The sequence below is a fragment of the Solea senegalensis genome, linkage group LG16 (genome assembly GCF_019176455.1).
Source record: "Solea senegalensis isolate Sse05_10M linkage group LG16, IFAPA_SoseM_1, whole genome shotgun sequence".
In the NCBI taxonomy this organism is placed as follows: domain Eukaryota; kingdom Metazoa; phylum Chordata; class Actinopteri; order Pleuronectiformes; family Soleidae; genus Solea; species Solea senegalensis.
In genome coordinates, this window is record NC_058036.1 from 6,516,856 (window position 1) to 6,543,470 (window position 26,615).

The 26,615-nt window shown below is 43.4% G+C and overlaps 1 protein-coding gene across 2 annotated transcripts in view; it reads left to right on the forward strand.

The window, feature by feature from the left end:
* Window positions 1-26,615, forward strand: part of plekhh1 (pleckstrin homology domain containing, family H (with MyTH4 domain) member 1) — a 48,877-nt gene that overhangs the window by 3,762 nt on the left and 18,500 nt on the right. Inside the window, exons 1-8 of one of the 2 annotated variants that reach the window (XM_044047622.1) lie at window positions 7,638-7,905; window positions 13,101-13,288; window positions 23,452-23,514; window positions 23,804-23,953; window positions 24,034-24,117; window positions 24,199-24,280; window positions 25,042-25,224; window positions 25,620-26,302. In XM_044047622.1, coding sequence (XP_043903557.1) covers window positions 13,142-13,288; window positions 23,452-23,514; window positions 23,804-23,953; window positions 24,034-24,117; window positions 24,199-24,280; window positions 25,042-25,224; window positions 25,620-26,302 — 1,392 coding nt within the window. In that variant the 5' untranslated portion in view covers window positions 7,638-7,905; window positions 13,101-13,141. Of the gene's footprint in view, window positions 1-7,637; window positions 7,906-13,100; window positions 13,289-23,451; window positions 23,515-23,803; window positions 23,954-24,033; window positions 24,118-24,198; window positions 24,281-25,041; window positions 25,225-25,619; window positions 26,303-26,615 lie in introns of those variants that run through there. The other variant, XM_044047623.1, reaches the window with a different exon arrangement.

Below are 26,615 nucleotides of genomic sequence, written 5' to 3' on the forward strand. Positions count from 1 at the left end.
TTTACCTGTGGTGAATCACTGCAAAAGTGTGACCATAGGCTTCAGTCGCATGCTGATTGTACACACACACACACACACACAGTATGGACCCACTTGTGTCTGCGGGGATACACACGTGCATGCGGTTGCACGTGCAGCTCTATGAAATGAGTGTTATTATCCAGCGGCTAAACAGTCATCACTCCGTGGACCTGTGATTTAAGGATCAGCGTCTGACCACACTCTCGCAGCGTCTGCCTCTCCTCCAGGCACGGTTCACTACCTCACGTTCACGGGACATATTTTCCAATCGCCGCTGGTGAACGCCATACGATCCCCAAACCGCAGCTTTAATGTCTAGGAAAACCCCGGTGTTGTCGCACGTATGCACGCGACATCACGTGGGTTTGAAATCGACCCCGTTTGAGTCGACACACAGCACGGCTCGAGGATTACCGAGTGTTTTCAATGTCGTGTTTATGTTGTTTCTATATTATATTTGAGTGACTTTTCCAAACCTTGAAGTGGCTATGATCAATATTTAGCTTTATAGTGATTTGAAGATTGTTGTTTCACTGTCAAACCCTGTTTGCTGTTGTGTTTTTGGACAATTATGTCCTTCAGTAGTTGGTAGAGACTAAAACGGAGATATTAAACGCACCGGGTGTTTCTGCATGAGAAAAAGGGGTTTATAAAAGACACAGATAGCAAAACAATCCGCATATGCTTTTATTCTGAAATGCAACGTGTGTTCTGCCACTTACTCCCGTGTCACTGACGAGAAGAAACATCTGGAAAGCACTATTTAAATCAGGAGAGACTTTGAGTGACGCTTAAACAGAGTTGTTTTGTTGGGAACTGCAGAGAAAAGTCACGTGATATTCAACATTGATGTAAATAAAGTTGGGGGTTAGAAAGGGGAGGCTGAGAATCAGGAAGATGATCCTGAGCTCATGACATGATTGGTCGATTGAGCTCAAGCGCATAAAATCTTATTTGAAAAGGCGAGACCAGTCCGATGGCGTCAGAATCGTGTCGCTTAATCCCTTCCACTGCAGGATAATTTAGCCAGATTATCCGTTCAAATCAGCCTAAAATCAGAAGCACCCACGATTGTCGGAATGGCCAGATCGGGACTGGACTGTTATGACTTTATTGTTTCCAGCGTGTCTGAACAATCCTACAGCAGGTGAATCTGGTCTTTCCTGTTGCTGGTTTTTGTAAACTTACTTAAATTAGTGATCCAATTGTGGGGCTTGGATTGTAGAATCTGGCTCGGATTTCCACTCTTTCTTTTCACAGCAGTGGCCAGAAGTCAGAGATGACCTCTACCTGCAACACTTTGTAAACCTGAAAGCAGCTCATTAAGCAGACCACACACAGAGCCAGAGGAAGTGCGGATGAGTGGAGAGGAGAAAGAGGCAGAAGGGAAAGGAGTTCATGGTCTAAAAGGAGATAAAAATGGAACGCTGATTGTCATAAAAACTCCTAATGTATGTCCATCGCCTCCTCCACACTATCCTTTACGCCGTTTATCCACGCTCTCGCACAACGTCGCCGTTAAACCGTGTTTGCTTGATTCTCTTTTTATATGAAGTTTCCATCGTGCTCCACTCCCTCTGTGGTTCCAGCACGGCTGGCCAAGCGGCAATAAAAAGCTCGAAAGACATCAGAGAAGGGAAGGGAGACCTATTTGTTAGCCTAACAAAATCCCCAGTAGTTAAATAACCAGTCAACATGTGAGAGAACGGGGGGCAAGCGCAAGAAAAATGGCCCCAATAACAACATCTATCCATGTCTTGGTAGGAAACATCTTTATTTATGTCGTGGGAGTGGTTTTTTTATAAAATAAAATGGCAAAATAAGAGTCAAGAGTTTGAGTTTTTGGACCTGAACTTGGATCCTGGTTTAGCCGCGGCTCGTGAAACCTTGAAACAGGCCTGACAAACTGCGTCAGCGCCCTCCATGATTCTGTTTCACGTTCGCCAACAAAGAAAGAGGAACGAGGGACGGTTCTTTCATCCAGTCACTGATTCCTCAGTCAGACCAACGTCGGATGGTACAGTCTGTACGTTGTGGATCTACACATCTGGATTTAGGCCCTAAAGCTAAAGTTTGATGCCGTTGCAGAAAGCAGTCGCGGATACTTGGGATGAACCTACAAGACTTTTGATTTGCCACAACCACAATCCTCCCACCTAAAACTTAATCATATCATGTCATGCAATATTCTCGAAGGCAGGAATTCTGTAAACACGCATATTGACATAATTTACAGCAAACAGTAAAGAGCAATTAGAGGATTAAGCAACACATTCTCCTCTTTATGTTTGTTTCTGTCCACAAATTCTATAAAAAGAACCCAAACCAAAATACTTTACAGCTTTCTGTGGCGCACAGCCCCAAGGACATGTGTTCCAACCGAAGGCGTAAATCTGAAAACTTGTCAAGAACTTGTACTGTAATTTGACGACAATCAAAAGAGCGCACTCATTTACTGATGCGTCTGGAAACGGCAGTATTTAGAAAAAGCTACTTAGCCAGCAGTAAATGGTGCCTTGAGGTGACATTTCCACTGGTGGACGTGGTGTGTTGCAACACAGCAGTGCAGCTATGGTTCTGTTTAAGACTAATTGGCCACATTATTAGGTACACTGCTCTGCTGCTTGTTCAAGGTAGGGTTGGAGATCCTGGAAAATGCGTCAGTAAAAAATCGGGAAGATTTTAAGCCATACAGTAATAAAAAAAAAGGCTCCAGAAGATTATCTCCCGCTCCACCTTTAAAGGAATACTTCACCGATTAGCATTTAGCTTTGTATTACTAGAAAAGGTGTAGTATTTTTGAAAAATTGTGCTTCCCAACCTCAGTTTCCCCTGAGTCGAGAAATATCTTCATTCTTTTCTTTGTCACGTGCCCACCAGCGACGCTTGGTCCTGTTAGCGTAACTGTTAGCAAAGATGGCGGACACTGTTTACATTCTGGGAATGAGGTCCCGCCCTGCTACAAGTGGGTCTAAAAAGTGTGGAATTAGTGTCATTGGTGGGCATGTAACCAAGAAAAGAATGAAGATATTCCTCGAGTCGGGGAAAAGTGAGGCTGGGAAGCACCATTTTTCAAAAATACTACCCCATATTCTAGTAATACAAAGCTAAATGCTAATCGGGGAAGCATTCCTTTAAGTCATGATCGAGACAATGTGCTGGAGTTCAGGCGATTTTAAGCGACTTTGAATGTGGAATGATAGTTGGAGCCAGGCGGGCTGGTCTGAGTATTTCAGAAACTGCTGATTTAGTGGGATTTTTATGTACAACCCTTTGCTCGAGTTGACAGAGAATGGTCCCAAAAGAGAAAATATGCAGTAAGAGTGACAGCTCTCCAGAAAAAGACGCCAGAGGTCAGGCGAGAACGACCAGGGTGGTTTAAAGTAATAGAAAGGCAACGGTAACTCCAATACTGTCTCCTTACACCCAATGACCTTGTACTTGATAAAGTGACCGGTGAGTCTATGTGTACCCTACATTACTCTACCCCAAGTCTATTCAAATGGCGGCTCGTGGGCCACATGTGGCCCATAACTAACTTCTTAGTGGCCCAGTCTGAACACTTTTCACTGTCCCTTTGAGATATCTGTGGGTCGAGCATGACATATGTTCATCTCGTTTCAAAGAAAAACAAATGCTAACATCGTGCACCTTTTTGATTTTATGCACACCTGAGATGACAAACGCGTTTATTTTTATTGTAAAATAGCTTCAGCTAATACTGGAACTACTTTGAAGTGTGCGAAGGACAGGTATGACCAAAATGTTTACTAGTTCTTTTATTATATTTTACCTGCACGTTTTGACATGTTTTAAATGTGTCATCACTGGCTGAAAAATACAACATAAAATGACACAAAAATATCCCCCAGCGTTTTTTTTATAGTGTAACGCAGCGTTGTGTGATCATCAAGACCAGAAGAGCACTAAATAAATACAGACATTTACCTTTTATCTGAATGTAAATGTCCACAGCGCTTCCTCTCTCAGCTCAGGGTCAGTTTTCCTGCTCGGCTCGGTGACCCGCTCATACTCGGGGGGGTCATCACACAACATAGGAGGTTAAATTGCCGTAAGAAGGCACATGAATCTGGAAACCCTTGATAACACATGGCCTGAAGCTCTGCCTCCTGCCTCCCTCGTGCTGCACTGGCAGCCGTGCCGACACTCGGCATGTAAACCATGTAGACCTGACACCAGTTGTTTTGACTGAGAGCAATGAGGCACTGACTTATTGTGCAACACAAGGCGCAGCCTTTAGCCTGGCCAGTGATAGCAAACCAAAATCCTCCTGTAAACTCAGCCTCCCTGCTGCAAACTGCCCACTATTTCCATAATATTATTCCCCCCATTCCAAAATCTCCTGCTACTGTGTTGTTCCACTGCTGTAATATCAAGTGTTAGCTCTCTGGATGACAGTGACGGTCAAACCACCACTGTAATTTAGACTGGAAGACCTTTTTGGTTTGTGGGTTCTAATGAAATGTCTACAACGACTGTGTGAAATTGGGTGCAAATAGTCATGTTCCTCTCAGGATAAACTCAAATTACTTTGGTTTCCCTTCACTTCTCCTCCCAAATGTGTTCGAGAGCGCGTTACAGAAATAGAAAGATTGGTTTCACGACGGGCCTTTCTGTATGGAGGACGAAACATGACTTATGTATATATAAATAAATAAATGCATGAATAAATGTATAAATAAATACAGGAATAAATACTGTAAATGAATGCATAAATAAATAAATGAATAAATAAAAACAGGAATATATAAATGAACGCATAAATAAAAAAATAAATGCATAAATAAATACAGGAATAAATAAATAGTTTACATTTATTTCTACATTTCTGTTCGCCTACATTTATGTATTTCTGTGTCCATATGTTGATGAGGTAGGAGGTCCTAACCACTGTAAGGGATGCAGGTGTGTCAGCTCTTAACCCTAATTTATTTATTTATTTATTTATTTATTTATTTATTCATCGATACATGAGTCATGTTTCGTCCTCCATGTTTCTGCGTGGGGTTTCCTCCCACAGTCCAAGAAACATGCAGATCTGGGGATTGGGCAAACTGGACACTCTAAATTGACCGTCCTGCAGGTGTGAGATCAGCTGATGTGGAGAATAAAACACTCCGTTTCCCCCTGTTTTGCAAGGTTGACAAATGTTTTCAGAAAGTTCGGAACCTGTATTTCGATCTACGCTCGTCTACATGCCGACGTGTCCTTGAGCAAGACACTAAAACTGCTGTGAACATTTAAAGACAGAAGTCCACAAACAGTGAATTTGTGATGTGAACATGTGCTGTTGCTGTGCAGCCGCCGTCTATTAGATTTATAGCGCGTCTGTCTTCAGGCAAGACGCTCTGCATTGGTACTATACCCTGGTCGGTTGGGTGTGTCACCGTCTCACACACGCACCGCTGCGTGCTTGTCAAATGAACACGCAAACTAAAAAAAGACACGTGGAACTCTCCCGCTCCTCTGCATGACACAGGACCCGGTGTTTAGTGAGAGAATTATTTAGTTGCGGCTCGGACACGTTAATAAATGCTCCAGACAAAGACGTAATTGCTTCTCTGATTAGAGCTCATTTGTTTCTTAGCTAACCCATGGATTTAAAGCTTCCGACGTTAGAGTGGACCCTCCTGAGAAATGAGATTTGAGACGCGAGTGCGCTTGTACTATGTCGGTGTGGTCTCGGGCTTTTGCTAAATTATGCCCCCACAATTCTTTTTACTGCCCAGATAATGGTTCTGTGCCGCTGCAAAAGCTCCACGCGGTGGTTTAACAACGTTTGATTCCAGTAAAGCTATTCCTGCAATCCGTGCCAGCAAACAAACATACTGTAATTAGCTTCCCTGAAACCGAAATGTCGGACTTAAACAGTGCTCAGTCACTCACGGTGGTCTTTTAAAGGCATGATGTTTAATTAAAGGTGTGCACACTGTCTCGAGATGACTCGTGTGATAATGTAATAGTTTCTCTGTGTTTGTGGAAGGCGTGTGTTCGCACACAATGATTCGGTGACATCACAACAACAGTGGCAGTTCCTGCTATCCCAATTCAAAACACTGTATGAGAGCGGTCGCCAGATCACTAGTACACAAACAGAACTTTTCCCACTGTCTGTTTTATTCTGATAAACGTTTTTTGTTTCAGCAACAAGTGGAAATTGAGTGTGAAAGTGTGTCTGTGTTTTTAAAAAAAACAGTCTCATGTCGAACGTCACACTCTTGACTCTTCCAGTGAGGACGCTCTCGGACCAATCAGAGGTCATTTTAGTATTGCTTGAACCTCGCCAGAGCAGGCACCAAAATAGTACATGATATTGGGTTGTACGGGAGAGAATTCTGCGTTTAAAGTCAGAATTTTGAGTTTAAAGTCAGAATTCTGAGAATAAAGTCAGTATTTCACAGAATAAAGTCAGAATTCTGAGTTTAAAGTCAGAAATTCTGAGAATAAAGTCAGAAATTCTGAAAATAAAGTCAGAAATTCTGCACCAAAATAGTACGTGATATTGGGTTGTACGGAAGAGAATTAAGGCAATTTAAAGTCAGAAATTCTGAGTTTAAAGTCAGAATTCTGAGAATAAAGTCAGAATTTCACAGAATAAAGTCAGAATTCTGAGTTTAAAGTCTGAAATTCTGAGAATAAAGTCAGAATTCTGAGTTTAAAGTCAGAAATTCTGAGTTTAAAGTCAGAAATTCTGAGTTTAAAGTCAGAATTTTGAGAATAAAGTCAGACATTCTGAGTTTAAATTCAGACATTCTGAGTTTAAAGTCATCAATTCTGAGTTTAAATTCAGAGATTCTGAGTTTAATGTCATCAATTCTGAGTTTAGAGTCGGAATTTTGAGAATAAAGTCAGAATTCTGAGTTTAAATTCAGAGATGCTGAGTTTAAAATCAGAATTCTGGGAATAAAGTCAGAATTCTGAGAATAAAGTCAGAATTCTGTGTTTAAATTCAGAGATTCTGAGTTTAAAGTCATCAATTTTGAGTTTAAATTCAGAGATTCTGAGTTTAAAGTCATCAATTTTGAGTTTAGAGTCAGAATTTTGAGAATAAAGTCAGAATTCTGAGTTTAAATTCAGAGATGCTGAGTTTAAAATCAGAATTCTGTGTTTAAAATCAGAATTCTGAGAATAAAGTCAGAATTATGAGTTTAAATTCAGAAATTCTGAGTTTAGAGTCAGAAATTCTGAGTATAAAGTCAGAACTCAAATATGTTTACAAACATACAATATACTCACTGTTTGCCATTAAAACCCCAAAATCATTCCACACCGGACCATCTACCTCTTTTATATGAGTGTAATTCGTTCAATGTGAGTGGCATTATTTTGTGGTGCGTCTCTGATGTCTGTCACCCTGAACTGTTTTTTTGGTTGGAGCATAAAACTACAAGAGGAGCAAGAGAGACTCTTTCTCCTTCACTCGCTTCACTGTGTTTACATCGTGAAGGGAAACCCCAAGCGCTGCAGCCTTAATGCAATATCCTGAGCAGCAGCTCCTGCACATAAGGGGGCCTGACTCCTGCGGAAACCTGATCCGGCACTGGGCCCTTTAAAGGAATATGGGATGAGTCTATTGAATGGAGCTGAGGGTGAGTGAGTGAGTGAGTGAGGGAGTGAGTGAGGACTGCGCTCCACGCACGGAAGGCGAAGAGAGGACAGCGGCGCGGGGGGGACACGGGGTGACACGCAGCAACACAAGACGCGGAAAACTGTGGAAAAGGAAATGAATGAGGAGTGAGTGAGTGAGTGAGTGTCGACGGAGCGAAGAGGAAGTTATGAGCTGAACTGCGACGATTTACCGGCGGAAAAGTGTCCGTGAGAAAGCAGACAGAAGAGTGGGACAGAGACAACAAAAGTCACAAGGTAAAAACGGACTTCAAGGCGCGTTAGCGTTCGTCCCTGTATGCGTTTTTACGCACACGACAAAGGGTATAATTAACCAGGAGTCAGGGGGTAGCGCGGGTCACAGGCTCTGCAGCTGGAGCCAAGCTTTGTATTTGGAGAGATGCCGTGTGTCTGGTTTTATTGCTGACCTACACTTTTCTGGTTGACACTATCTTCTGCTCAGCCGTGCGCTTCTGGCACACACACACCTGTTCACCGTGGCCTTTTTTTGGACACAACCTTGGCAAGTGCATTCCCATGGAGAAAGTCTGACACATTTAAAAACCATATATATTTGAAGTCTATCATAAAAATGCAGAATTGTGTCGCACATACTCTTACACACCTAAGATGTAACTTCTCATCCCACCCCCCATCATCTCCTCTCTCTTCTATCTCTAAATATTGATGTCATTGTGAAACAGTTATTTTACATCTTTTAAACTAAAACTGTGAATGAGTCATAATAAGGCACTTTAAATCATAATGCTTCAGTCTCAAGTGCATGGCGATTTCTTTAATCATGGTCTTGTGTCTTTGTGTGACAGAGCCACACACAACAGTTTTGTTTTCTGATCGTGTCAGAAATGTAACGTGACCGTCTACTGAGAAGCCAACCAAAATCTCACTCAACGTGACATATTCATCAGCACAACACAATACAATTGAGGAAAAACACTGTGATGTAGTGATGCAGGTGTGTGAGCTACAGTTGATGAAGAAGCTGACTTGCAGCACAACTCGTGAAGTACGTTGCTGATGATGTCGCTTGAAGTAGCTCATGAAGTTGCTGACTTGCCTCACAGCTCATGACGTAGCTTATAATGTTTCTGATAAAGTTGCTGACTTGTGTCACAGCTGATAAAGTTGCTGACTTGCCTCACAGCTCATGACCTAGCTTATAAAGTTGCTAACTTGCGTCACAGCTCATGGTGTAGCTTATAAAGTTGCTAACTTGCATCACAGCTCATGCCATAGCTCATGAAGTTGCAAACTTGTGTCACAGTTGATGAAGTTGCAAACTTGTGTCACAGTTGATGAAGTTGCAAACTTGTGTCACAGTTGATGAAGTTGCTAACTTGTGTCACAGTTGATGAAGTTGCTAACTTGTGTCACATGTTGCTAACTTGTGTCAAGCTGAAGTGAACTTGTGTCATAGCTGATAAAGTTGCTAACTTGCGTCACAATTGATGAAGTTGCTAACTTGCGTCACAACTCATGAAGTTGCTAACTTGTGTCACAACTCATGATGTAGCTCATGAAGTTGATGATGAAGTTATTGACTTGTGTCATAGCTCATGAAGTTGCTAACTTGCGTCACAACTCAACACATAACTCATGACATAGCTTATGAAGTTGCTAACTTGCGTCACAACGTATGAGGTAGCTGATGAAGTAGCTGATGAAGTTGCTGGTGAAGTTGCTAACTTGTGTCACAGCTTATGATGTAGCTGATAAAGTAGCTTATGAAGTTGTTATTTTATGCCATAGCAGATGATCACATTCCTAAATTGCATTACAGCCGATAAAGTTGCTTACTTGTGTCGCAGTTCATGAAGTAGCTTATGAAGTTTCTAAATTGCGTCACAGCTCATGACGTAGCTTATGACGTAGCTGATGAAGTAGCTATTTTGTTCCCATTAAAAGGAAAATAAAAAGCCCTCAACATGATTCAGTCAAATGCTTATTTCTGTTTTTTTTATTTACATTTTAAAGCCTGTGTTAGTGTAGTAGTTTGTGTAATATTTAGGCTTTTTAGATCATGCTGGATTGGACATTTGTCTTCATATTTTCTATGCAGACACTGAGTATTGAATCGGCTCATCCTTGATGCACTTTCAGTGTCAGAGAGTCAACTGCTCCACAGTGTTTGTGTGCAGGACAGGAGAGCTGCAGAGGTGGTGTTTACACCTCAGCACAGAGGAATGTCAGGGCCTGTGTTTAAGGCTGGGACTGATAATGAGTGTGGTCAGTTTGCTGAGGCCTGTCATTAACCTGCACCGGGACAGAGATGCAGGTTTGACTTGCAGAGACAGGAGGAGGAGCACGAGGAGGAGGAGGGGGAAAATGAAGGAGGGTGGGAAAGGTGCTGGTGGAGGAGAGGGAGGATGGAAAGTGAGAAGTGTTGGAGGAGGTAAGACAAGATAAGGAGATATAACGGGAGGCTGGGGATTAAGTGGAGATATATTCAGGACTTTAAAATGCAGGCATCGTGTCTTAAAAGTCCGATGTGAGTAACTGCCCTGTCAAAATTGCCCTTTGAGGCTGAATTATTCCAGGATAGCCATGAAAACGAGGACAAACGCTGTTATTTATACGCTTTTAAAACCTCTCTGTTGTCTCATGTCAAAGGTTAAGAAATGTTGGGCCGCAGTAGCGTCCTGTATTTATAGACACGTGTCCGAGCTGTACATGTAAGATGGAACCAAAACAGAGAGGTAGCTCATTTAAACAAAAAGTGTGAGTCGACAGAGGTTCGTCTTTGTTAAACGCCACTGAGGAGCAGATAAAGCGACGTTTAACACACCCGTACTTGAGTCCTCGCGCTCTCGGATCGTTTGTCTCCGTCTCCGTCTCGTACACACAGAGATCTGCCACGCTGACACGGATCCACCGCGACTGACCCAGATTTACACACACACACACACACTCTCCGGTCCTATCTGATGGGAGTCTTTGTATTTAATAGGAAAGGGAGAGTTGGGCGGGGTGTCGGGGGTTGCCAAAAATTGGGGAAGCCAACTTGGACGTCAGCAGAGACAACAACAAAGGGGATTTGAAAAGTCTGGTGGGGATGATATCACTGAACCACCTAATCACTTACATCACCACAGCTGCGTGCTCAGCACTCTGCGTGTGTGTGTGTGCGCACGTGTGTCTGTTTCCAATCTATTTCTGAATGTGCGTGTGTGTGTGTGTGTGTGTGTGTGTGCATGTGTGCGCGCTCTGCTAAGCAAGTGCTGAAGAGTTACGGCTGGTGTTGAGTATGTGGTGATTATGGATGTGTGAGTCAGTGGAAGGGGCTGATTTGAGACTTGTACGCGCTCCTCGTATCTCGGAAGAGCAGCGCACGCACACACACACACACACACACACACACACACACACACACACACACACACACACAGCCTGGATTCTTTAAAGTGATAGTTTGGCCCTTTTTTTTGTAAAGATCGCATGAGGTACCTGACTTCTTTACTCTATGATATCTTAAAAAGAGAAGATATTCACTTTCTGTTGGACGCTTAAGGCCCTGGTATAGTATAACACAGTTTGTTAGTTAGTTACGTACTGTAGTTAGTTAGTGATGGAGGAAGCGGTAGATCAACTGCTCTCGTTGATTTTCTCTTTGGTGTGAGGAGTGAATGATTTACAAAGCAACACAAACAAATTTACAACGTCATCGACTGAAGCGGGTGTAGATTAAGCATTTTAAGTTTTCCCTTCGCGTCCCCACAGGAAACCATGTTTCCAGCGACGCGGAGCCTCCGTGTCAAAGGCCTATTGTCCCACTAACCCTAACACCTCAACCAACCACACTTCACTCAACTATCCCCCTAAAACCAAGCGCGCCGTAAGCTCCGAAACAGTTTCATTACAATCCCTGATATCTTCCACATCGACTCTCACTCGGTGGGAGGAGTATCTATCAGATGGTATATAACAGTAGATCCAGAAGCAAAGGCCTTCTGTGTTGTTATAAACCTGCAAAAAGCAGAAAATAACTCTGTTTAAATCGGAAGTGTAACAACGCTCGATGCAGATGAGCTGAGAGGAGACTCGGCCTCCTCCGACCTTTCATTGCCTCCTCGGCAGAGAAAAGTTCTCCTTTCCTGGCACCGGTTGGCATACGCTGGTAACAACCCTGCTGTGTTCAACAAGCGGGGAGCGATAAAAGGAATTGTTCCGGGGAGAATTAGCGTGGCAGTGTTGAGAGTGTTACACCAGCAAATGGCTTGTTTACACCCAGCTGTTTTAGCTCCTGGAGGAGGGGCCGGCTTCCTCTGTTCTGGCTTGCCCCTGCGCTGCCCAGCAGACATTAGCCAGTGTTTTACTTGACCTTCATGCACTGGAGTCTCCACCACGGCTGAACCTTGACTGTCCAGTCTGGGTGCAGCGGTCGGCTGGCGAAAAACCTCCACGTGCATGACTTCTGTAATTTGTTTTGCGAGGCCTGTATTTATGAGCATGCTAATTGTAGGGAGCGCCATGGTGCAGTTATAGTTCGTGGACTTTGAACAGTCTGCCGTTCTGCTGACGGCGTCTGTCTTTTTCTCTTCCATTACTTATTCTTCCTCGAACTTCTTTTGGTTTCATTTTTACTTGACGAGCAAAGTTTAGCTCATTAAATCTCGCAAGTTCTTAAGGTTTAAGAATCAGAATCACTCCCCCTTGAGTCTTTTGTGAATGAGAATCCTGCCACTCGTCAAATCCTCTTCAGGTAAAAATAACTTCAGCGCCCCCAGTTTCCCACTCGCTCCATTCAGTCTCACACATTCTTTCCTCCTTTCTTTGCCGAGGCCGACTGATGACCCCCCGCCCTCCCTCCCACCCTCCCTCCCTCCTTGCTGTGATGGGACTGTCATGCAGAAAGACACTATTGTGCCGCGCGGGATCCCGTTTCACTCCTGCCTTGTAATTAAGAAGGGATTGCGTGGCGTGGGAGCTGTGGACGTGGGTGGAATTTGGGTTAGTAGGTAATTTGGCTAAAAAAAAAAAAAAAACCAGAGCAGTGACCTGCATTGTTGCAGGAAGGCCTGGGAGCCGGCACGCATGAACCCGACGCCCCCCCTGCCTGCTGAGTTTTTGTTCAGTGTGTGTGGGCATGTGGAGAGCCCCGGGGAGCTGAAAGGAGACGAGGTTTGACGTGTCCTCGCTGAGCGCTTGTGTCTCAAAGCGTGCGGCGTGTCTCTCTGCGGTTATTGACGGAAGGGAGAAAGCGAGAGGCGGCCTCCGTTAAACCGCCTGTTATCGTGACCTCATTGTGAGTGTGCGCGTTACTCACATTTGCTCAGTGAATCATGGGAAGTGCGGTCGGCAATGAGGTGAAATCACTTGTTTTGAACAGAAGCGGCACCAGCTTTTTTACACCCGGCAGGAAACTTAAACCATACTGTCATAAACGTCTGAGTGGACTGAGTGTGTGTGTGTTTTTCTTCTTCTTCTTCCTTCAGTCTGCTCCGTCGGTCCAGAGGCAGAGCTCGGAATCGCGGCCATGGCCGACGTGCTGGGGAGCGGCGGGTCGGGAGGAGCCGTCGGAGCGGCCAGCGTGGATTGGCAGAAGCGCTGCGTGGCTTTGGAGATGCAGCTGCTGAGGTTCCGACTTCAGGCCGGGAAAATCCGCGAGCTGCTGGCAGAGAAGGTAAGACGGGAGAAGCGTCACGGATGGAGAATGCCCAGAAGAAATCTCATGGACGCTTTAATTCAGCTTGTTATTATCACATTAAAACTGATTACTCAGTGTAATTGCATTAGAGAAACACCTAGATTAATCTCTTGGAGGTTTTCTTTTGCAGATTATGACATATTAACACAAGTATCGGAGTCTTGCGTCCTGCTACCGCTGCGTGTGTGCTGCAGTGACCGAACCATGAAACACCTGGAACCAGTATGAACTATGGTTCTCCCTAAAAATCTGCACATGAGTTTTAGTCATCAAAAAAAAAAGAAAAGCGCATCAGTTTTGTAATAATCCCTTCACATGACCTCATGTACACATTTCTAGCTATTTGATGTATGCCGCGGATGGCTCGACTTGAGACCGCGTGGCCATTCGAACCCTCCACCAGCAGAGATCTGTGATTTAAAGCTTCCATCTGCAAAACAGCACACGCTGCCCCGACTCTCTGACTAACGGCGTGCAGATTTCGCCGACCTATCATCATCGTTTTCTCCTCCTGGCAGAGTTTTTTTTTTGCACGAGGAAACGATTAAAGTAAATGTGAACCAGTCCGAAATACACACACGCGGACGACTGTATGTTTATGTGTGTGCACAAGGACCGATGAGATTACTCAGCTTATTTGGTAAACACTTTGGTCCACTCAGCCCCCGTGTCATCAGAGAACCGGCTGTAATTTCAGCCAAAGTGGATTTCTAAGGTTTAACTCATCACGCGCGGAGCTTCCCGCCCCCCCCTCACGTCGGGGGAATAACCGCGAGCAGCCGGCCAAGCGCTCGTAAAGCCGAGGCCGTTGTAAAGGCCTGACGACCAGACACTTTGGAAAGTAATCAACTGTCGTCAGGAAAAAAAATTCAGCCCGGTTCTGAAGATTTGTTGGTGAAAGAGTGGAAATGTTTGGATTAGAAACGGAGGAATGAGTTCAGTAGCAGAAAAACTGCTCCCCTGTCATGGCTTTTCCACTGTTGCTCTGCTTGTGTGTGTGTGTGTGTGTGTGTGTGTGTGTGTGTGTGTGTGTGTGTGTGTGTGTGTGTGTGTGGAGTGTCACAGTGCTCCTTTCTCTCGCATCTTCTCGCATTCTGGATCATGCAGTCCGTCGGCAGGATGTTTACAGTGCAAACATGAACCCGGTGGCTGATAAGAGCTGGACGACTCCCTGCTGTGTCCCCTGTCAGGTTCTGTCAGACCTCCAGCTCCACTCTGAGAGTCCTGTGAAGCACAAACACACACACACTTTCGTACAAAGATTTAGAACTGAAGTCGGTCATTCATGAATGGTTCCACCAGCCGAAGGGATTTTGTTTCCCACAAATTGGCAACTTGAAAGTTTCTCATAACTTATTAATGATTAATAAAACATTAATAATTGACTTATTTCAGGGATAAAGCCAGTGAAAGTGAGTGTTTCCAAAGCTGGATATAGTACGTAGTTTATTCTTAATTTTTTGTCTTCAAAAACATTATTTTATTCAAGCTACTGTCATTTGTTTTGAGCTTATTTATTGAAGTGTCACAAATAGGTCACAATGTCCTTTAATCAGTGTGTAAAAAGCTGCTTTACCAGACTTACTTACTTAATTCAAAAGTATTATTTCTAGTTTTTGTTGGTGAAAATTAAAAAAAACACATTTTTCATCTGATTATCTACAGGTTGTGCTATATATTACACATTCTTATTCAATAAAATTCAATTCCATTTTATTTGTGAAGCACCACATCACAACATACATTTTACGTAAGGCAAAAAATTGGTATGTATAGACGTCTGCATCGACCGGTTGGGGTGAAAGGAAAAATGGGGGACGCAGGGGAGGAAGGGGAGAGAAAGGACAAGAGGGGGGTGAGGTGGAGACCGAAGAGAGAGACCATTCATTCAAAAATACACTATATATTTGTATATATATGTGTGTGTATATATATATATATATATACATATATATATATATATATACTTATATATATATATATATATATATATATATATATATATATATATATATATATATATATATATATATATATATATATATATACACACATATGTGTATATATATGTGTGTGTATATATGTGTGTATATATACACACACATATATATATACATATATGTATATATGTGTGTGTATCTATATGTATACACATGTGTATATACACATATTTATATACATATTTACACATATGTGTATATATATATATATATATATATATATATATATATATATATATATATATATATATACAGTCTATATATAGTATTTTGCGCTTCCTCACTTGTTCTCTGTGCCATGCTTATTTTTGGTTTGCGATTCTGACCATGGGCGGGCCTTAAGGCGCTGCCTACTGATTGGCTACTGAGTTTTGGAGCGACAGCAGGGGAAACTTGGGGAATGAGGGGGCGGGACGAAAGAAACACAAGCAAGGGAGAGAAGGAACACAGTTAATGGTATTATCGCCTCCATATATACATTTTATAACATAGTAATAATAGCTGTCGCCGTTTGAGCGCCGGCTAAAGGTGCCGTCAGCGGGTTGGATGCATCCCCGGGAAACTTACGCAGGTGATTGATTGAGTTCGGACTGAATGAATGAATGAAGGGAAACGAAATGGCGGTTGGGGCTAATTAGCAGACTTATGAACAGGTGGGAATTTGGTTTGTTGTGTCAGTCTGTAGCTGAAAATAATCCTCATGACGAGCCCTGTTCTCTTCTCTGGGTTTAACAAAGCTTTTATGGTGAAGACTGAAGGGCTTTTGGCCGAGTGCCACAGAGGTGCTGCTGAAGTCACGTCGATTATTAAAGGTCCACTGAGTCATTTTAAGGAGGGATTTTTGAATCTAGTCCACATTAAGTATGTTTTGTTATGAGAGTATAATCCCTTTAAAATAAAAATCACATGGTTTTTGTAGCTGTAGTAAAAGCTATTATTATAATAAGCAGTTTAAGGAGGTGATCACGCTGTGCTGCCATGTTTGTACAGTAGCTGGATAATTCATATTCTATAGACTGAAGAAACATCTTTGATTTGAACTCTTTGGCTTTTATCTTTTTTATTGTTTTATTGTAGTTTTTAGGTTCATTAGGGCTTATGTTTCTATATTTGATTTGTTTTTAATCTATCGCTGGTGTACAGCACTTGGTTTCAGCTGGTGTTGCTTTTAACCGCCATTTCCTGTGATATCACGTCACAGTCGCAATTTCAGTCAAAAACAATCGCAAATTGGATATTTATTCAGAATCGTTCAGCCCGACTACGACTTGGCAAAAAATAACCCACATCCTTTCTGGTATGTGATGGCCACCGTAGTTCCCCGAGGCGCAATCCTCCCGTTTGTTGTAATCTGCAGTCTCACCATTAGATGTCACTAACTCTTACACACTGGACCTTTAAAACATTGTGTTGCTGGAAAAAAAAAGCTCATACAAACACTCTGTTTGCTCCAATATTTATAGCTGAATGCTGTTCTTGGCCACGTTTCCAAGAATGGGAGCTCTATTTTTGGTTAATCTGTCACTTGTCCTTAACTTAACTTCATCTCTCATACACATAAATGTTTACACGCATTCTGACACAAACACACTGAGCAGGGTTTAAAGTCGAGGGTCATACTGCTGAGTGTGTTTTTCTGGGTTCTTTTTCTGGTGTGTGTGTGCGCGCGTGGGGGAGGAAGAGGAAGAGGAGGGGGGGAGGGGGAGGTTGTGCTGCTGAGTGACGACCATTCCGTCATGTTATTGCTGTTTGGAAAGACTGCTTCACACTCTTCACCCCCCTCCTCTTGCCAAGTTAGGAGTGTTTTACGCATTGACCCACTTTGGTATGGAAAAACATGACATGGCATTTATCTCCCGAGGATGCGTGAGGGAGGAGAGGAGTGGATGATTTGACTCCGTGAAAGAGTGAGTTTGGGTTTTTTTTACGGCGCATGCTGAAGGTGTAATCGACAGCTGTCTGCTGTTAACTCATAAACACTGAAACTTCCCCACATCGACAAAAACACTGAGCGAGCAGCGTTGAAGTAGATTCTGGGACCTCAAAAGAAGAGAGTCCAAGTTGAGTCTTCAAAGTTGAGTTCCATTGCTTTCACACATGAATCCTGACATTGTCCATATTTGGGTAACGCACGTGTCCACAAAAGTCTCCCTGGACGTCTTCCAGAACGTCCCCCTGACATCCACGGGGTCAAATTAACCAGAAAGTGTGCAGCAGGAGAAGCTCTGGATATTTAGCAGCGTGAGGGTGCAGCCACTCACCTGGATGTCACAGACATTCCTCTGCGGATGTGAACGTGTCTGAACCAGAGGATCTTGAACCGGAGTGGGAGGACGTTAATGTGCGTTGCTCAGGGGGAAGTAAACACAACTTTTTCCTCCGTACTTCCTGTTCCGCTACCTCCCTCTCTTCACAACCCCAGTATAGGACACGCCCACTGTCATATTCTCACAGTGAGTCGAGGAAGAACCAACTATTTTTTGGGTTCCAGCTGAGAACCGACCTCTTAGGTCCCCGTACCAATATTGAATGCGCCCGGTTCTCAGAAAACCAGAACCAGTGACAATGAAGCCGTACTCTTTGTGTATATGTCCGCTGGAATAAAAGCTCAACGCTGCCATTTTGCTCGTGTGGTTAAAAACGGTACTTCTGGAGTTACATGTCAAAACCTCAATCAGATCTGGATTCAATAAACCGGCGTTTCAATGAATAAAAACAACCAGAACGGAGAAAACAACAGCGTTAGTGCCCAGAGAAAAGAGTGTGGTGTAATATCACAGTCCTCGCTGCGACTGTTGGCGAATTAAATCCAGAAAAGTGTTCCGTTCAGGGTCTCATCTGCTTTCCGAAGACTATAGGAATGCCTAAATGGGGTGTTATTCCCACTTCAAGCTTTCCTTTCTCATTACTCGGCTAATCTAATATTGGACTAAATTAGATCAATGTCCTCCGCGGAGCAAAAACACCGGTGATGTCAGCGTGCGAGGAGGACGGCGGAGCGATCACGCGGTTCACATTTTGTCCTTAAAATGTAAACATAAAATATTTATGTTTACGAGGGGATACTTTTGGATCCGCTTCTTTCAATAGTCCCCCGTGATGTGTGGTTTGTGTTAAAAACTGTGCTATAAAAAGTCATAAAGATGAAAGCACGGTAGGTTAGATTTGTGCATTAATTGCCGGGTTTGTGTCTACTTCACTTTATTTATCGCCGTATTCCAGCTGCTGTTACTTCACTGTTCTGACGAGGGATTCTAACGTTTAATGATTGAACCAGAGTCGTTACCAAACATCAGATATGAGAGTTAATGATTAAAGTCTGGAGGCAGATTTGGGGAACGAGTTCATCTGATGTTGATCTCTGTTACTTGGTTGTCGCCCATGTTTATTCAGTTTGTAAACCAACAAATAAACCATTCGATATTTTTAGTTCTGGGTCAGAAATCAACTCATTTTGATAATCAAAGCATCAGTTTGAATGTTAATGAAGAGAAAGTGACAGTTTGAGATAATCAAGCGACCAGGAAATTTGACTTAAAGATTCCCATCTTAAAATCCCCCCGTGGTTTTTGTGTCTGAGATATTTAGCGGTGATAGATGTGTCGGCTGTCTGGGGGGCAGATGAGTTTGTTATTGGTCGGCTGCTCTCATCTTATCTCTCCATCCTGCCTGGATTTTATCAGTCCTTCTGAATTCCACGCTGAAGCGGAGGAAGAGAGAGAAAGCTGCCTGTTTCTTGACGGGGTTCTGCTGCAAACACAAGCAAACGCGACGTCTGATATTTGAATTATTGTCAATAAATCCCATGAGAAGTCTGTTTCTCGTGAGTTAACCATCATTTGAAACAGCCGAGTGAGTACTTTCATCACAAGTGGCTCTGTCGGGAGTCTTCAGCCGTGATTGGACTCCAATTATGTGGGAGTCCATGAGGGTTTACTAAAAATCTGTTGTTTTTAAACATGTAATTGGACAATAGTGGCATTACCTCTTATTTAGACCAACTCATTGCTGGTTTAATAAGATGTTTTTTTGACCACAAAAGACAAATAGATAAAGTAAATCATTTAAAATAATGATTAAAAGTAGTGCAGGGAGAGAAGAAGAAAATACATTTATATTTTGGCGAAAAATCAAAGGTTTTTAAGCAATTATAGCAAATATATTGCTACAGTGAATAAAATTAGCCAAACATTTGCCATATTTTCCACATTCATTTGACATTATCAAATCCAGACAGCAGACTGTCTTCTTTACAAGTGGCGGACAGAGTATTAGTATTTGGAGAAATCCAGATTGTCCAAATCCAGATTCTCCCTAACCAATATTAGCGAGAGGGCAATGTGTACGCGTGTAGAGCTGAAACAATGAATCGATTATTAATCGAATACTAAATGAATCGACAACTGTTTTCATAATCGATTCATCGGTTTTTCATGACTAAAACAAGATTCCCGATAGTTTAAGCCTCTTAAATGTGAATACTTTCTTAATTTCTTTACTCTGGATAACAAAGAAATCATTGAAAGTGAATCATTTTGGTTTGTGGACATATTTTATGGACCAAACGATTAATCGAGTAAGCGAAAAATGAATCGACAATGGAAATAATCATTAGTTGCAGCTCTATAAATGTGTGTGAATGCTGCGAGAGGAGAGCGACAGCGAGCGAGCGGATTTTACGAGCATCAGTGAACGCATCACAGCCGAGTAGAAACATCGCTGCGAGTCACAGATGATCTACTGAGTTTTTAGGGTCATACCTCGGTCGTAACGAGTGGGTATTTGAGTAACTGTTGCCGTTCTACCATTTCAAACCAGTCTGGCCATTCTCCTCTGACCTCTGGCATCAACAAGGCATATTTGCTGCTGCTCACTGCCGGATAGCTTTTCTCTATTTCTCTATTTTATTTTTATGTAAACACTAGAGATGATTGTGTGTGTGTGTGTGTGTGTGTGGAAATCCCAGTAGATCAGCAGTTTCTGAAATACTCCGACCAGACTGTGTGGCACCAGCGACCATGCCACATTCAAAGTCTCTTAATTCACCTTTTCTTCCACATTCTCATGCTGAGTTCACGTCTCTGTGCCTCAATGTGCTGAGTCGCCGCCACGTGATTGGTTGATTAGATATTTAGACGAGTGACCAGTGAGTGTGTATCCACATATTCATAGTCGGCTGAAACCTCAGTCAAAGTTAGTGGTTGACCTGGCTTAAAGTAAGCAATATATGAAGTACACTCTTAAACGGTGGCCAGCAACTTGTGGCTCGTGGGCCAAAACTGGCTCGCCAGCATCAGTATTATATACTATATATACTGTATAAAGAGTTATAGGGTGCAGTCACATTTCGGCAGGCCCTGCTGAAATGTGACTGCACCCTATAACTCTAGATTGGTAGGGCTTACATTCTCTATCTTTTCAGCATTAGCAGTAGAGGAAACCAGCTGCATGTTCAGTGAATTTGGTCAATATCGCTCCTTTCAATCCAGAGTTATAGGGTGCAGTCACTTTTCGGCAGGACCTGCCAAAAAGTGACTGCACCCTATAACTCTGGATTGTTAGGGCTTACGTTCTCTGTCTTTTCAGCATTAGCAGTCCGGCAGATGATTTCAAAAGTCAGACAATTAACTGACATTTGTTTGGTTTGAAAAATAAAACATTGCTGTTGTAATGGAGAGAGTAAATTAAATAACTATTATTAACTCACGGCAGCTCACATGTGTTGGTTTTTGTCTCCGACTGAAGACTTTTTAAGACATAAGATGTCTTACGTTGAATTAGAGAGAAAAAAAGTGATTTTATGTTACAGCAGCGTGAGTAGAGGTGTCAGATGTGATTGACCCTCAGTTTATAAGCAGTTTAGATGATAGTGATGATGATGATGGAGATAAAGCAGAAAAATAAAGCAGTTTTTGCTTGATGAAGATATGATGGTTGGCTTCCGTGCCGTGTTGGCAAGCTCACACTTAAATCCTGTGCCTCAAGGTTGGAGAACCTCCTCAACTCGACCTCTGGATTAGGACGTGGCAGCTTCCTCTCAACCGTCCAACTCCGTGACCTCTGACATTTTCCTATTCTTCCCTCTCCTCCAATACTGTTTGCTCTTCTCTGGCTCAAAGCTCGCTAAAACCTTTGACTCACAGCAGAAGCGCTTGACCTTGAGGTAAGGAGTCATCCGACCGCTGACCCTCAGCCGCCGCCCGCGCCTCCGCCCGCACATGCTCTCCGGCGTGTTAATCTGGCTGCGAGGAAGTGTTCAAATATTGTGAGTGGTGGATTCTGGGAATGAAGGGGGCCTTTGTGGAAATGACGAGAAGGCAAAGAGAAAGACAAAGGATGGGGGCGGCGAGATGACGGGAGGAATTCTAATGCATCTCTCGAGCAGATTGAATCCATTAGTGTATTTGCTCGTCTTTCAGTTGGGTCAGTGAACTCAGAAGAAAGGGCATCCTGTGTGTGAAAGCGTTTGGGGTTATTTTCCTGCATGGCTGTGGAGAGAGGGCTCTCTCAGATGTGTGCAGGATGGTCCAGTGTCTGGCTTTGAAAGCACGAGTATGTAAACATGCTCGGAAGGTGACGCAAGCTTGTGGGCACACATGCGAGGATTCTTCTGTCACGCTATTGTTTGGTAGATGCTCTTTGTCCTCCGAGGGTCTCTCCGCTGCTTCGACAGTATCTCTGTATCTTTTCCACTACATGGTCCCAGCGCGATGTGCCTCGGCTTTTCCATTAGCGACAGTACCGGGTACCTGGTACTATTTTTAGTACCTGCTCTTGCAAGCTTCCAAGCGAGCAGAGCCAGAGTGCTGTCACAAGAAGAGGCATAAGCAAGACGTCCGACTTGTATATCAGTTAAAAAGACTTAAAAATCCTGAAAACATGCATTAATCACACAAAATTTTGCAAGGAAGTGTCTAAAATCTCATCATTTAACAGGTGTCAGGTGTATTTAGCGGCAGCACTGCCGAAAGCCGGTGATTGTCACAAACCCTGCTATTGTATTTCAGTTCAGTGAATCTCCTGATTCTAATGATTCAGCACAACGAAAACAACTGCTTTACAAGTCACTAGTCACTAGTTTGTGTGTCAGCAGGTTCGTGCAGCCGTGCTGTGATGACCCCGCCCACGTTGAGGGGTTACTCTATTGTAATGGAAAACCAACCAAACCGCGTAGAGTCGAGGCGAGGCAGCACTGTGAATTGGAAAAGCGGCAAAGGTGTCACGAAACTGGGTCAAGGAGGAAAGACTCCAAGACGCCAATTACAGGCGGCAAACACGGGGGAACAGGAAGTGAAGCTGCCTGAAATGAGACAAGACGTTGGTGCACAAAACCAAACAGGAAACACATAAAACACCCATAAAATAAAACAAGACGTAACTCAACGAGCAGAACTGAATCGGCAAAGAAAGACGATTGTCTTTACCGATGGAAATTGAGTAATTCATCAGCAACAAAATAATGCGGTACGGGATTGGCTCCAGCCAAAACCTAATCAACATCACGAACCTGTTGAAGGCTGCACTTTAAACCACACAGAAAAAAAACCCCAAAGACTGTGATAATTACATTGTTCGTTTTTAACTTTTATAAGCTTTGCCACCTTGTTTGCCTCGTCATCTCACTGACGGCCGGCAAAGGCCAACTCATCTCTCTGAATCGCCTGTAAATGTCCATGCCAACGCGGGCCGGCAGCACACCGACGCGCCGTCCAGACGAGGGCTGTGGACGCCCACTGGCAGTTTGTCCTGGACCTTAATCTGGAATTTATTTGAGTTCAGAGAAAATAAATCCCGCTCGTGCTTCCTCCTCTCTCCATTTCTGCTGAGTCAGCTGTATTTTTGACCCTCTCTTTCTTTGCGAGACTTATTTTAACTTTCAACCACTTTCATTGATGCTTCTTCCTGAGGAGCCTCTTAAAACGTCTCAGTGCATTAATCTTTTAAATGGGTTTCCCTGTGGCTACAGTGATTATGAAGGATTAACTGCATCTTTTTCTCTGTGTGTGTGTTTGTGTTTTTTTTTTTACTTTTTCTGGTACAAACACTGACCTTGTCAGGACCAGTCGTCCTCAAAACCTGGTTCTCATAAGATAGAACCTCATTTCTAAGGCACTCAGGCAACTTTCATTGCTGTGTCAGATGCAGGAGCTGGAGCAGAGGGTGACGGAGGCCGACCAGCGAGCCGAGAGAGCGGAGAAACAGGTACAAAAAATATGACTTCCTCACTGTTATTGTACAGTTTTATTCTGTATTATACATGTATTTCTTGCATGAGTTCCATTTGATAGGATGATTCTTTGTAAATTGTTAGAGGACATGATTATACTGTATTTACGTGCAAATCTATCTAAAATAATGTGATTATTTTGTTAATACATTGTCAAATAAGCTGTGGTAATTTGACGACATCCTTTCTTTCGTCTCGTCGTTGTCGCATGTCGGATCGGAGCTCTACCTGTTGCCGCTCACTCGTCTAATTAATGCGTTGCAGATCCACGTCATGGAAGAGAAGTTGAAATCGGCGAACGTGCAGACCAGCGAGTCCGAGAGCTCGTTGTGCAGGAAGTATCAAGACCTGAGCGGTCAGGTTCAACAGAAAGATGCCGTGATCAAGAGATTAGAGGTGCAGCTGGAGAAGCAGGTACGCACGGAGGCATCGGGCAAAGAACAGAAAGGCAACCTTGAATAATCCTGAATAAACGCCGTGTTCTCTGACCACAGATCTTAGTCAGAGCCCAGGAGGCGAAGGCTATCGAGGAGAAGGCTGCCAAGATTAAAGACTGGGTCACCTTGAAGCTCAGAGAGGTGAGCAGATACATACTGCTGCTACAAGAGGAGAAGAAGAATGGAGAACCTTCATTATGTCTGTGGCTGTGTCTGTTGTAGATGGAGCAGGAGAACCAGCAGCTCAAAATGGCCAACTTGAAGCAGACGGAGCAGATAATGTTGCTGCAGGACAAACTTCAATGTGAGTGTACGGATGTTCTACATACTAAGGGACAGCGCTGTTGCCTTTCTGCGTGGGGTTTGCATGTTCTCCACGTGTGGTTGTTTACCCCGGGTCCTCCAGTTTAATCCCACGGTCTAAAATGCCGGACAAAGGACCACAGCGCTTTGATTCAGCAGAATATAGCACAATAGAGGCCAGAACATTAAAGCATCCAGTTTATTTTCAGAATAAAAGCCCTTGTGTTGACATCACACGGTCTACATCAGCAACACTCCAGCTCCCTACATTCAAAATGAATGAATCGACATTATAACTTGATTAGAAATGATTAGAAATGAAGACGTATATTAATATTAATCACGGGGAAAAGTATTCCTTAATTAAGCAGCTTTTTTCTTGGCTATTATTTATGTTATAAGAATTTTTCATCCAAAGTAAGCTTTTATGTCAGTGTCAGAAATTCACTGAGCATTATTTGTGGCTTTTAATGACATTTTCTTTGAACACAATATTCAGATTCACACAGCTGGGACAGTTTACAGACAATTACGATTCTCCCTATGGTGCATTTTTGGAGTTAAAGCTCCTTAAACTAGAAGATTTTCCTCTCGACTCTTTTTCCTTTATGATGCAACGTTTTTCTTCTGGTCCTTATTATTTACATCATACTTAATCTGAATAGTGAGGGTGTGTGGAAAATTGCCTCCAGTGTCCTTAATCTCAGCCTTTACTCTTCTCAACTACAGTCGGTAAAGTGGTGTTGTTTTGTCCTCTTCCAGCACTCTTAGAGAAACCTGCATGCTCAGGATCTCCCGCCACCTCCCCTGTGATGGATACTCACCTGGTGCCCAACAGCCCCCTGTTTCCTCCCAGCTGTCCTGGCACACCACCTGCCCAGGAGGACAGCTGGAGACAGACCGGTCCTCGCGGGGCCGCCTCTTATATCAAGATCTCGCCGACAGGTGCACTCCTTCAGTCCGTTTTACTTTAGGTTCAGTGGCAGGAAGCTGTGGGAGCGATGTTATTTAACTCAAGCAGTAATGATAATAAAGTCTGGTGACGTGGCTCTGGTGCCAAAATCTGTAGTTGTAGTCAGTTCACACTATTTATATATATCTATAAAAAAAATAGTAAATAATTTTCTCTAAAAAGAGGTGAGACGAAGCTATATTTCAAAGATTATAATGTTAAAAATGTGTTTTTACAAGTTGTGATGAATTTCAATGAGACCTTTTCAGTTTTAGCTGTTAAACTTTGCTAATTCCTGCCACTTTTGACAAAATACGTATTGTTTTGGCATTTTCAAAGTTCTGCTCATAAGACGTCTTCAAATGTCACATGTCCTCTCTCCTCTTAGACGGGAAAAGGCCTCTTGAACAGGTCAGCGCTGGGCTTTGCCTCGGTGACGACAGTCCTGGCAGCAGAGCGGATCTCCCGGTGTGCTCCGATGGTCAGATGGTGTGTTCAGACCGGGACAACTCGTCCGACGAGCTCAGCAGCAAGTTCCGCTCTCAGTGCCTCCACTCGTCCTCGTCGTCTTCGTCTTCATCCTCCGCGTACGAGATGGCCCACGGGCCCAGCTCCCCGGAGTCGTCTAAAAGCCCGCTCCTGTCGCGCTCCCCGTCGACCAACAACCCCTTTCCCAATCCTCCGCAGCCTCTGGTTCACCAGTCCGGCGCCAGCATGACGTTACCCAAAGTACGAACCCCGCTCAGTCCCAGAGACAGCATCCAGCTGGTGAAGAAGCACTACAGCCAGCCCCAGCCCAGCCTGGACAGACTGCACCACCTCAACGTTAACATAGATATCATGAGCGCGTCGTCCACCTCGTCCACGCTGAAGAGCACTGGCACCAGCACCTCGCCCTTCTCTCAGGTCGTGGAAGAAACGGACATTGACGACGGGCTTCCCGAGAGCATGGAAGGGGTGGAGGAGGGGTCGGAAGAGTCGTCACGGGAAGGAGTTTCCTTCGTGGGGCTGGCAGAGGAGCTGGAGATTCTCAAGCCGCCGACGCCACCTTTGCACCGCTTCCCTTCATGGGTACAAGAAACCGGTGTTATCAGTTCAACGTCATCAAAAATGAAAAACGAGGGCTGCAACTAGCGATTAATCCATTACAAAAGGGAAAATTATGATTTTTTTTGGCCAAAGTTATTAATTAACTTTGGCCAAAAGTTAATTAATTATGTCTTTGTTTTGTGGAGCAAAGAAAAACCAGAAAATACTAATTTAAGAAGCTGACAAATTAGAAAGCTTGTTTTAATTATTGAAAAAATTAACTGATTAATCAATTATCAAAATGCTTACATTTACATGTAAGCATTCAGTAGACGCTTTTATCCAAAGCGACTTA